At 36.8% G+C, this 12,217-nt stretch overlaps 2 protein-coding genes across 9 annotated transcripts in view; one reads left to right on the forward strand and one right to left on the reverse strand.

Moving 5' to 3' along the window:
- The window catches only part of STX17 (syntaxin 17), a 121,769-nt gene that overhangs the window by 89,709 nt on the left and 19,843 nt on the right, over positions 1-12,217 (forward strand). For all 8 annotated transcript variants that reach the window (XR_009503730.1, XM_059925171.1, XM_059925173.1 and 5 more), the window contains exons 9-10: positions 325-405; positions 5,098-5,199. Coding sequence is in view for 7 of the 8 variants with exons in the window: in XM_059925171.1 (XP_059781154.1) it covers positions 325-405; positions 5,098-5,199 (183 nt within the window). In the remaining variant the exon portion in view is untranslated. The remainder of the gene's footprint in view (positions 1-324; positions 406-5,097; positions 5,200-12,217) is intronic.
- Positions 4,064-12,217, reverse strand: part of ERP44 (endoplasmic reticulum protein 44) — an 88,989-nt gene continuing 80,835 nt past the window's right edge. The window contains exons 11-12 of the mRNA XM_059925169.1: positions 9,715-9,817; positions 4,064-7,796 (exon numbers count right to left, since the gene is read on the reverse strand). Of these exons, the coding sequence (XP_059781152.1) occupies positions 7,695-7,796; positions 9,715-9,817 (205 nt within the window). The 3' untranslated portion in view covers positions 4,064-7,694. The remainder of the gene's footprint in view (positions 7,797-9,714; positions 9,818-12,217) is intronic.

Consider the following 12,217-nt stretch of genomic DNA (forward strand, 5'->3'; position numbering starts at 1 on the left):
TCACTTGGGGCTAATTCTGCAATGTTTTACAACTTCATAGGTATAAAATTCTTTCATTTGTGCTAGTGTGATCTCCATAACTAGAATGTAAGCTTCTTACAGGGTAGGGACCTATCATCTGCTTCTTAAGAGTATTTTATAACACAGAGTGCAGTGATGAGAAGGGGAAAAGAAACTACACCCTATTAGTGACTCCCTGATGGTGAATGAGAAGGTCATGGCATGTGTGTTCTGCTGTTTTCAGGGATACGTACTGAAATGTTAAAAAGTTTTCTAAGACGTGTCAAACCTTTGCTCAGTCCTCACTTTTGTATATTAACATAGGAATGAATGAAGCAAAAGAAGAAATCTGGATAACATCTCTAAGACTTGGAAGTCATGAATTGAAAATTTCAGAATTTGGAGGTAAAGATATTTCAATCTCTTTTTCCAATTAAAAGTCATGACTTGGAAGAGAGAGGATATGAATCACTGAAGAAATGATGTGGGAAAATTGGGTTATTTTCTGTCTTACCATAAGATGAGTGGGCTCGGAATAGTAGGGACCCAAGAAGGCTTTATAATCTGATGGTCTAGTATTGAAACAGAATAGTGGCAGGAATTTAAATGGTTTCTCAGGCAAACAAAGATTGGAATTAGGCAAGGGCAAGGTTCAAGTTAAGAGGTAGGCATTTGACAGGATTTGAACTGTTTTCTAATACTCAGATTCATGTACTTATTCCACCAAACAGCCTCTCAGTGAATTAACAGGAATGAAAAGGAATAAAGTGCTCGTCACTTAACTAATTCTCCATAGAATTAGTCCATAGGTTTTAGTTCCCTTTCTTTCCTTTCTAGGTTTTATTTTTCATAACAGATTGCTGCCTCCTATCTGGGTGAGGATGGGGGCCAACAACTCAGGGCTTCCTTAGTGTTCCCCTCCTTGCATCCCCACCTCCCCATTGGTACCTTACCCATCTTACAGGGTAGTCATGAAGATTTAAAAATTTATACATGTTAAGTGCCTAAATGGAGCCTGGCTCATTACTAACTGTACAAATGTTAGTTGCTACTGTTACTGTTGTAACTATTACTATTATTTTTCCCCAAAGTTTAAACAAAAGGCACATTAATGAAAAATTATGTACCTACAAGAATAGTGTTAGGGAGACACCTAAAATGAGTGGAGACTTGATAAAAAAAATAGCAAGTATTCTTACATTTTTTGATAGGCTTAGTTATTAAGATGGTGGTATAATGGTGACAGATGCTTGGTGGAAAGTAAATCTTTTTTATCCCTATTAAGAATGCTACCCGGGCTTCCCTGGTGGCGCAGTGGTTGAGAATCTGCCTGCCAATGCAGGGGACACAGGTTCGAGCCCTGGTCTGGGAAGATCCCACATGCCACAGAGCAACTGGGCCCGTGAGCCACAATTACTGAGCCTGCGCGTCTGGAGCCTGTGCTCCGCAACAAGAGAGGCCGCGACAGTGAGAGGCCAGCGCACCGCGATGAAGAGTGGCCCCCGCTTGCCACAACTAGAGAGAGCCCTCGCACAGAAATGAAGACCCAACACAGCCATAAATAAATAAATTAAAAAAAAAAAAAAAAAAAAAAAAAAAGAATGCTACCCAAACATAAAAATGTATAAGATCTGGTTAGGAACAGGGTGATGATACATCCCATCTTGTCTGGGACAGTCTTGATTTACATCTCTTGTCCTGGTCAAATTATTACTTAATGATCCCTTTCACTCTCAGATGTCCTGGTTTGGATGAAAAAAATTACATGGTCACCCTAGTTACACAGGCAGTGGAAGTAAGTGTGGGGTTGCCAAAAAAAAAAAAAAAAAAGCATCTGTGTTTTAAAAGAATTTATAGTTTCTAGGCTCAGAGAAAAAAAACATCCTAAGATTCGTGGGAACTTGTAGATGTGATCGTGAAGTACTACCAGCAATCTTCGAGGAACCAGAAAACAGAGAAGGTGCCAGAACACTGAGCTTGGGCAAACGTCTAAAATTTAAGGGATGAAGTTGCATTCCAGAAGCCAGAGAGTGGGACTTTACCTTCTAATCCTAGAAAATTTTTAAGTGGACTAAAGTGGACTATTTAGTGAAGACATGAAGAATTATGAAGAACTGCTAAGTCAGAAGAGAGGCCTTGTTTTTTTCCCTCACTATGTGCATAGCCAGGGATGCCCCGCTCTATTCCTCTGCTTGGGCAATGGTTAGGGCAAGAAAACAATCATAGTATCAGGCTTCCAAGACTGATCTGATCTTCCCTAGGCAAGTTTACACATGGCATCATGAGAGTGGGCATACAGCTTCCTCCCTGGCATTCATCCCAGTAAGTAAAACACATGAGAGACAGCACAGATAGGCAAGTATGTGATCTTTTAGCTGAGTGGCCGAGTTGGGAAAGAAACAACAGGACAGCAATGCCTAGCAATACTTTGCTATTAAAGTAAGATACTAACAGAGAATGAAAACAGCCTCTATTAATGTAATTCTCCTGGAGGGGAGAAGTTTAGGAAAGCATAGCTCTTTCTATTCCTAGGCAAGAAAACCACTTCTTGTGGGAAGGCTCTCTTGGCCCCCCAGCTGCACACACACCTCCAGGCGCCTGTGGTTAACTCACAGCACAGCACCTACAACATTCTATTATAATCTTTTTACCCGTCTATTTTGCTCCTTCGCTCAACTTTGAGCTCTGTGACAGTAGGGGCAGTCTTGTTCACTGTTGTATCCTTAGCCTGGCAACAGTAGATTAATGCTTGCCGAATGGTAAATGTATGGTGTTTTGTAAACCACATGTGGTATTCTGTCAACTCACTCTAGTCTGTCCTTCCACAAGGCTGAGTGAGTAAGCTAGGGGTCAAATCTACCTCACAGAAAATGTGTAGTGTTCATGGGAAAGTTTCCAGCACTTCTGCAGGACTCTGCACTGCCCAAAAGAGCACTCCAGTGTCATTCTGAAAGTTACGCATCTCTGGGTTGGTGTAAGATTTTAATCTATTCTAGACTAAAACTCTTAAGACCCCATAATCAATTTAGGGTGTAGGATTAAATGTGACTAGATATCAGATAATTGGGATTCACAGATGACCAAGTCCATTCCAGTTATGGTGATGCTTTCTTGTCCCTTATTCATTCATTTGTTCATTTATTTATTATGTAATTTGGCTTTTTTTCTTTCCATCAGAGACTTATTAATCACTCACAGTGCTCTAGGTTGCTGGGAATACAAAGATGGAGCAGTTCCTGCTTCCAGAGCATTCACATGGTGATAAGGAAAAGGGATACATACACTTCCAATTTTCTATTAGACTGGGTATTCTAAAACATATAAATAAAGGGCTGTGGGACCACAAGTGGTGATAATTCATCCTGGGCATTGAAGGATGGACAGAAGGAATTTACTAGGCAAGGTAGGGGAGAGGGAATAAAGGGAGCATTTTAGAGAAGCAATTTGTAAGCTGCACTTTTCCTCTTCCAGTGACTCCAAAACCTATTCTCTAAGGGCAGGCCAGCCCTTCCCTAGTGTGCTCTGCAAGAGGGACCTTTGACGCTTCAGCTAAAGGCTAGGTTTTTGTTTTTTTTTTTTTTAAAACAACAGCTCCTGTTTATTTATTTATTTTTTTTTATTTTTATTTATTTAATTTATGGCTGTGTTGGGTCTTCGTTTCTGTGCGAGGGCTTTCTCTAGTTGTGGCAAGCGGGGGCCACTCACTATCGCGGCCTCTCTTGTGGAGCACAGGCTCCAGACGCGCAGGCTCAGTAGTTGTGGCACACGGGCTTAGTTGCTCCGTGGCATGTGGGATCTTCCCAGACCAGGGCTCGAACCCGTGTCCCCTGCATTGGCAGGCAGATTCTCAACCACTGTGCCACCAGGGAAGCCCTAAAGGCTAGGTTTGAGTTATCAGCACATGGATTCATATAGCTTCCCATTCTGAGTCAGGTACTATTAAATAATCTAAAAAATAACTTTAAAACTGGAAAATCTTGTGACTCTGGTCATCTGGATTCTGAATAAAATGTTCATGATATTCATGACAAATTGAATTAGTAAAAAGTCTCAAATATAGAAATATTTTATAAATATAGTTTTATTACTTGGAAATACATACAAAAATTCAAACACGGCTAAAAAACAGTTGCCAAGCAGCAGTCCTATCCAACCTGTTTTAATGAACACATAAAACAGTTATAATCAGCATAAAACAATTTAAGTCCTAAAACAACTTATTGTCTTCAGGGTCTTTAAATATTGGGCTTAAAAACTGATTATTCTTTACAGTTATTTAAATCATTCCCCCAAATATAGACTACTAACATTTCAGTTTGGTTCATATTTTATTTAGAAAATAGAAAAAGCCCTTTAACTGTAATGATTTTGAAAACTGGAATACTGTTTGTCCATTTCTAGTCTGTTACTTTATAATCTCCACGGTGTCTCAGAAATTCCCAACAGTTGCTAACAGAGCATTTGCAGCATCCAGCAGCTCTCTGCGATACTGAATTTTGGGCCTGAGAATCCTAAAACTATTCAAGGTGACAAGATTTTTACTTCTCATTTTTGCAGTTTTGCTTATGTCATTTTATTTTTGTCCAGGCAGACTAGATCTCCTTGTCAGAGAAAAAAAATTGAATTATTCTGCTTTTCCAGATTGTTATTACAGTATACTCCTTTTCTATTCTTTTTGCCGATTCAGGTTTTTAATTCTTTTTTGGCAACTTCAGCATTTTCTGCAATTTTAAGCTCACTCTGAGCTTTAAAATTTCAAACACTGTTTTTTATATTTCACTTTGCTCTTTTTAGGCTTTATCATGCCAGTTTTTCCTTCTTTTATATGTGATCTTGACAAATTGACTTCATCAAAGAGCTCTCCATGAGATGCTCTAGATGCCCATTCTCTGTCTTCCTCTCTAGGTCCATTTAACTTAAAAAAAAAAAAGGTTCAGAATTTCATCTAAAGTAAGTTTTCATCCTTTTATGGTCCCCCTCACTATTGTAACACTTTTTGAAAAACTGGAAAAGGTAGTGGGCTGACGAGCAGTCTAATTTTGGTTTTGCAACTCGACTGTGTTCTTCAGTCTAGTCTAGCATCCCTTCTCTTCACAGCTAAGGAGCCTGAGGCCTGGAGTAGATTGGACAAAATAAGAAGACTTCCACCTTTAATATTGTCTGATTCGTGCATGGTTCAGAGGGGAAGAAGTCTAAATTGTGAGTTCTAGATTCCTGGAAGTTCTCTCTTTACATCCAGCTGATGACAAATCCCTGTGGAATCTCTTGTATTTGTTCCTCTCCATCTCTACTGTCACTGTCTTAGTTCTGGCCGTTCTCTCTCCTCTACTGGACTCAATTTAATCATAACCTAGACCTGCTACAGTGTTCTTTCTCAAACTTAAATATGAACATACTTGCATATTTAAATTTGTTGCTGGATCTCTACTGGCTATAAGATACAGTAAAAACCCCTTCCTTAACTTGGCATACAAGGCCCTGCACAATCAGCTCCAACTTTCTTTCTCACTGCCCTAGCCACAGGCCTTCTCCCCACCCCGACCCTGCACTAGCCCTGTGGCAAGAACTTATTTTATCTAATGCATTTTGCTGTTTCGCACTTGAGCTTGTTAACTTTCTATAAAATTGGGCACCAAGTCCTCGTGAGTGCTGAGCCTTTCAGGGATACAAAATTACCCAAGGTCGCTGCATATCTCATTCATTAAATAAACATATGATGATGACTACTAAGTGTCCAGAAATGCTAGACACTGGAGATACAGGCATACAATTCAGTATCCTTGTCCTCAGTGGCTTCACACTCTAGAGAAGACAGTGATAGTGGCAGGGCTAGAGCTTAAGTCCCCATATGCATGAATGCTAAATAAAGTCTCAGATCCACTCACTTTTTTAACAGCCACTCAGTTATCTTAGATCACGTTGAACATGTGCTCCTTGAGGCCTTTATCATAATAACTACTCTCAAACCATTCTGTGCAACCCAATTCTTAAGTGTTATCTTTTGTTTACTATTTTTTAAAAGCCAATTACAGGATTACAAATTTATTCCAGTCAACTGCAGGTGCTGCTTTTGGTTTTGTGTGCTAGTTTAATGTTTGTAACTTTTCATTCTGACCACCTCACATTTGGTCCATCTTCTGACCTGAAGACTGTAGCTCTGATTTCAAAGTTAATGATTAAAAGCAATGAAGAGAACAGAAAACTAAGGCCCAACCTTTAGGAAGCTCTGTCCTGCTTTTCTAGCATTTTCTACTAAACATGCCCTTTACTACCTTGTTAAGTGTTCATTTATTATTCTAAATGAAATGATGGGTAAGTCATGCATAACTAAGAATTTTAGGCTGATTTTTAAAAATAACAATCATTAAATATTTATTATAAATATTTATTTTAAAAGAATTGGAAGATGTTACATATATTACATACTACATATAATGGCACATGTCAGCCTTTTAAGCTTAAAAATAATCTTTCCCCAAACTGGGATTGACTTAGACTCCAAGTATAAAATGACTCTTGGCCTATAGCACCAACCCAGGCCCAGAGGAAAGCCAATTTTGAACCTGTCCTCTGGCATTGGGCTTCCTGATATGACATTGAGGGTCCTCTCCCTCTGGTTTTGTTCCCTGGCAGTATTGAGGCCTGGCACAGGGACCCATTTGACTACACCGCAGGCCTAGGAGATCAGGGAATCTATAGGGCGTAGGGTTCTCTAACAATTTTACAATGGAAAAAACAAAACAGCCTATGTGCCTTATTGTCTTCATTTTTGATCTATACAACTAGAACAAGACTACAAGATAGAAGAAGGTTAGAATTACTGAAATACATTTTCTCTGTTGGTTTTTCTCTTTGGAAATTTAAGTATCATGATAGGAGGAGCCTTAAAAGACATCTAGTTCAATATTGGTAATCTGTTCCACTAGTATCTCCTTTTCCCAGATTTAGGTATAATTCAAAGTTTTAAATGCCATCCATATGACACTTTGTTAGACAAACACATAGAAATTTAATAACACTTTTCATTTTCTTTTTCTTAATTCATAAGGACAATTCCTGCCAAATGTTCTGGCTTATGGCTCTCCTCCTCTTCATAGTATGTTTAAGTTACACATTAAGAATCCAAAAAAAACCCACTATGGAATTTTCATAAGCTATATCCAACCAATCAGTAAAACACAGTACACAGTGTGAAAATTTTAATTTATTCCCCCCCCCCCAAGTATCCAGAATACGTACCCCCTTAGCTTTGAGAAATGTGATAACTAAAATACCAACAGAGGTGATCATATATAAAGAAAAGAAAGAAAAGCACATACTACACAAGAAACATCCCTAAGTCCTCCCTAACCTAGTAGTGCAAGTTAATGGTATATTTCTGGCAATGTCACCTTTCACTTGATTTAGAAAAATTTTACAAGACAGATTTAAAGCAAAGATAGACCTCAGATTTAAAGTAAAGATAGGCCTCTGATTTTTATTTATTTTTTAACCCTAGCAGATTTTTTAAAAGAGGCTACATTAAATGACAATACATTTTGAGTCAGGGAGAAAAAAAAATTAAAAACCCAGAACTTCTTTCAGTTTATTCAAAATAAAAATACACATAGAATTATGAAAATATAGGTTTACTATTTCCACCATGTAAGTTGATGCTGCTGTTTGAAAGGCTTGCAAATTGTTTTTCCAAGTTTTTAGAGCTCATCTCGATCCCTCAATAAAGTATACCTATATTCACTGGGTGCTAGTTTCTGGAAGGAGCTCTCAGGTGGACTGCTTGCTACATCTTGGACTTCCTACAAGGGAAAGAATAAAACATTTTTACATCAGTATATTTTATAGTTATAATATTTTAAGAGTATTAGATGAATGGTAATTGCCCTTTAATTATTTGCTTAATAATCAATGAAATATAGCTACTGTGTACCAAAGACAAGAGTTAAGTGTGAAATCTTGCTTTCCCCGTTTCAGATGCCCTTAACTCAGATTCTCAAAGGCAGGGCTGCCACAGAGCCATTAACCATGAACCTGATGACAGTTCTGAGGTGTGGTGGAGAAGCAAAATACCTGACACCTGGTTGCTTTCCTAGAATATTCTGTAGAGGCAGCATAACCCTAAGTTAGCCAGAACCCTTCCCTCTTACAAATGACTGCTAAGATTATTAAAGGCAGCTACTCTGAAGATAGAGACCTGGATGCCAGCAATTATCAAAACTCAGTTGACATAAGGAAGAAAAACACTTCAATACTGCAAGAAATTAATTTCTGTAGTATTTTACTTGTACACCAACAGTACATAAAAATATACAGTGGAAATATAAGAGTGACTTCCAATAATTTCAGAGAAAAGACAGTGTAGTCTATCTCTACACCATGAGCTCCTCAAGAACAAACATGATTATCATCGTTTTAATATTTCCTGTAGTTTACATAGGCACATAGTACATATAATAGTACATGATATATATATATGTATATAGAAAGCACATTCCCATTATAATCGGAAGCAGTGTGTCCACAAACTTCCCTCATTAGTCACGTTCCCCTTCCCCAGTATATTTTTTATTTTTTTGCTGAGATGTTTTGTTTAATTAAGCTGAAGCTATATTACTATGAAACAAACATGTATTTGGTGCCAACTATGTATTAGTATGCAAAGATGAATAAATACAAGGAGTTCAGTGTCTAATGGAGAAGCTGAAACAAATCAGAATAATATAATAATAGCAAGCTACATCTTTTCTTAATCTGATAAAATACTAAGCAGGCCTACTTTGGGTTACTGCCAACAAAGTTTTCCTGCATCTGTAGTTGCTTAATTATCAAAGAAAATCTGACCTCAGATTTCAAGGAAAAAGCATGTCATCAGATTCCTAAAAGGAACTCTTAACTCTGAACTTAATTGGACTCTTAAAGAAAAATTCACTTAGTTTTTATTTTTCTTTTACATGTGGTGGTTCTTTGGACAAAATAGTGGATTGAAGTTCTGGGCATAGGCAATAAGAGTTTTTGTATATATCATCTTCCCTTTCAGTATAATGGTAATAGACATGATATAAATCAATAATGCATCAAAATGCAAATTTAGGAATATTTAAGCGGAACATATACAGCAGTTTAGAAAGTTACTTGTAACAGAAGAAAATTCTCAGGTTAAAAAATACATATCTATATATCAAGCAAATATAAAGTTGTGTTGATAAATAGTTGTCAAGCATTCTAAATCTCAAATGGAAAAGCTGCATTAAACTGTAAGTTTTGAGCATTATGAATACTGTAGTGATGCGGGCTCTTAGGATATCAAATCATTATTTTCTTTATAGTGTGGTCAATCTCTCAGCCACAGAGGAAGGCTTGAACAATTAATGGAATCCACTGATTTCTTCACTAATTACCTGCTTCTAATCCCTACCTCCTACTTCTATATGAAGCCAACTGTATTTAACCCTTTCATAGCCATTTTCCACAAAGGATTTACTCAGGCAACCTTCATTTATATGATCAAGAAACTATATTGTAATATTCTTGCAACTTTTCTGAAGGTTTAAAATTTTTAAAGGAACATAATTTGTATATTATCTAGAGTTTGTTCAGAATTTCTTTACAAAGACATTCAGGGGCAGAAACTCAAGCCTATGCAAGAGCTTCAGAGTCTCCTCAAGACTAATTGAAAAAGAAAAAGAGTTCCCACTGAAAAACAAACGAGAGTCCTACCTGTCCTGGGGCTGTATCAGTTGGGTCAGGACCATGATGGAATTCTCTGTGTAGTTTTCCAGAATGTAAGTCAAATACGAACTGCTTGAGTTTTCCAGGAATTCTAAAACCAAAGTAAAATAAAAGTTTAGCTTAAACTATTTAAATAGACTTATATCTATTTTACCAACTTCACAACATTAAAAACAATTTTTTAAAAAACTTACCTACAATCCCACCATCCTACCATAAGTATTAACAAACAGGCCAGGTACATGTCAAACATTTTGACACAGTTGTAATCATGGTATTGTAGATACTCAATTTTGTGTTCTAATACTTGCATTTGTTTTATAGACATTTTTCTATGCTTATTGTAAAAGATGCATCAGAGTCTATCAAGATGCTGTCCTAAGACTTACACCCTTACTGTTGGGCATTTATATATTTTCCTTAATATATATAACTGCAAAACTTTATGTTCTGCAAAATTATACTAAAAGTAATAGGGGCTCAAGGGAAAAATAGTGTTAGGGACTAACCACTTAAAACTATGTAGCTTTGTAACCGGAGTACTACTAAGAGCCTAGAGCAAAAATATTAGCACCCTTCAGCCTCCTCCAGCCTTTGAGCCCTGTGTCAGCCAGGTGACCCTATGTAACCTTAACCTGGAGCTTAGCAGTCCTCTTTTGAGATGTATGAAGGTCCTTGAGGGCATTCACTGCCAGCACAACCAATTTTATCAAAATAATCTAAACCAGGGTGTAGCTTTTTCGTGTTTTTCTTAAACAGAGGAGGAAATTTCTTCACTACTTCTTCAACCACACAGGCAGTTTCACTGGCTAGCTTAACACTGTGAAAAGCAAAGCACTTCTCAAGGCCATGAAAGTGGCCTTTTTTTTTTTTTTTTTTTTTAATGTCTTCATATACCACTAAGGCATTGTCTTTTATGGTAAAAAAAAGCTTTCTTTGGTGGCTTCATACTATTCTGAGGAATATAACATGAATCAACACAACTCACTATATACTTGGCATCATTCCCATAATTCCCAATCATGGTAATGAGCAAATCTGCAGTACAGAAACATGCACTGTAGCAAAACAGACCAATATAAAGCTAAGCAGATTTATACATCAGCCTTTTTTTCTTCATAATTATTTCCTTGAGTTGTATCTGATAGAGTAGGAGTAATAAGTTAAAGAATAAGAACTTTAAACAAAGTGTGGGCAAATTATAGGCACAAAACATCGATATTTACTACTTGTCTACCTGTTTGTTCTCTGAAGTCTTGCCAGCACATTTGTCTTTGTTTATTATTAAAATTTGTTTCACTAATTTGATAAGTAAAAGACACCAGCATTTTAATTTCCATCTCTTCAGAAATTGAGCATTTTTTCCATTGTTTTAATTTATATTTCTGCTCATATGAATTGTCCTCTACTGAGATCAATTAATTAAAATTCATTATATTTTTAAATAGAAACACTTTGTTTTTCATATCCATTACAAGAATTAAAATGCAGGTCCACAAACACTTTAATTCCTTCAACAGAACTGACTTTTTAAATCACTACTTTTTTGGTAGCATACCTGGCTTGTGTTAATATTACCAGTTTCTTTTTCTTTTTATCCTCTCCTGAGGTCCTGCAAGTGCTGTTTTCTTCTCTTCAATAACTCCCACTGAGATGTAACAGCCAATAACTTCATTGTACACCCATTTTGGCTCCCCACTAGCTCCAATGCAACAGAGGCCAGCAGGTGCCAAATGCACAGTTTACAAATACAAATGACTGTCAGGTAGCTGTATTGACAGAATGCCTCTGAAAGGTTCTCTGGTACAGAAGAAATTGCATATGCACTAGAGATAAACATTGAGAGGATATCAATTTAAATTTAATCTGACATCATCTGTCACCCACAGCAAAGTGCTAAAATATATCCATTCAATTCAAAGAACTGCAAAGAATCTATAATGTTTAAAGCCCCTGCTAATTTGTTATTTTACAACGTTCAAAGATGATCACAACCAATACAGTGTGAATTGCTTCTGCCAGTCGAGCAATAATTTATAATTAGATCTTAAGTGTAACAAATTCATAGAGTACACTCAAAACAGATTTTTCCCCAGCTTGAGTTTTTTCCCTTTGTCAACGTATGAGAGAATTGTGAGCAAAAAGCAAAGATGAGAGATAGGGTGAATCTGAATTGATGTGGTAGAAAACAGATTACAAAAGAACTCTTATCTAGCTTGTGGCTAGAAATTATCCATCATTATTAGGTAACAATCAGTGAATCAACAATATATTGTCAAGAAAACAGACAACATGGTTATCTGCTAAAAAAGGAGAATAAATGGACCCTTGCTGTAATAAATTCAATTATATTTTCACACTTTAAGGTATACTTTTTCTAATCAGAACACCTAAGTGTTTCTCTCCCATCCTCCACTTACTTTTTTGTTTACAGTATTTTTAGGTGATGCAAAATTTATACAGTGAAATGCACAAAACATGTTAAGTGTAT

This window comes from Balaenoptera ricei, chromosome 6 (assembly GCF_028023285.1).
Source record: "Balaenoptera ricei isolate mBalRic1 chromosome 6, mBalRic1.hap2, whole genome shotgun sequence".
Classification (NCBI taxonomy): Eukaryota; Metazoa; Chordata; class Mammalia; order Artiodactyla; family Balaenopteridae; genus Balaenoptera; species Balaenoptera ricei.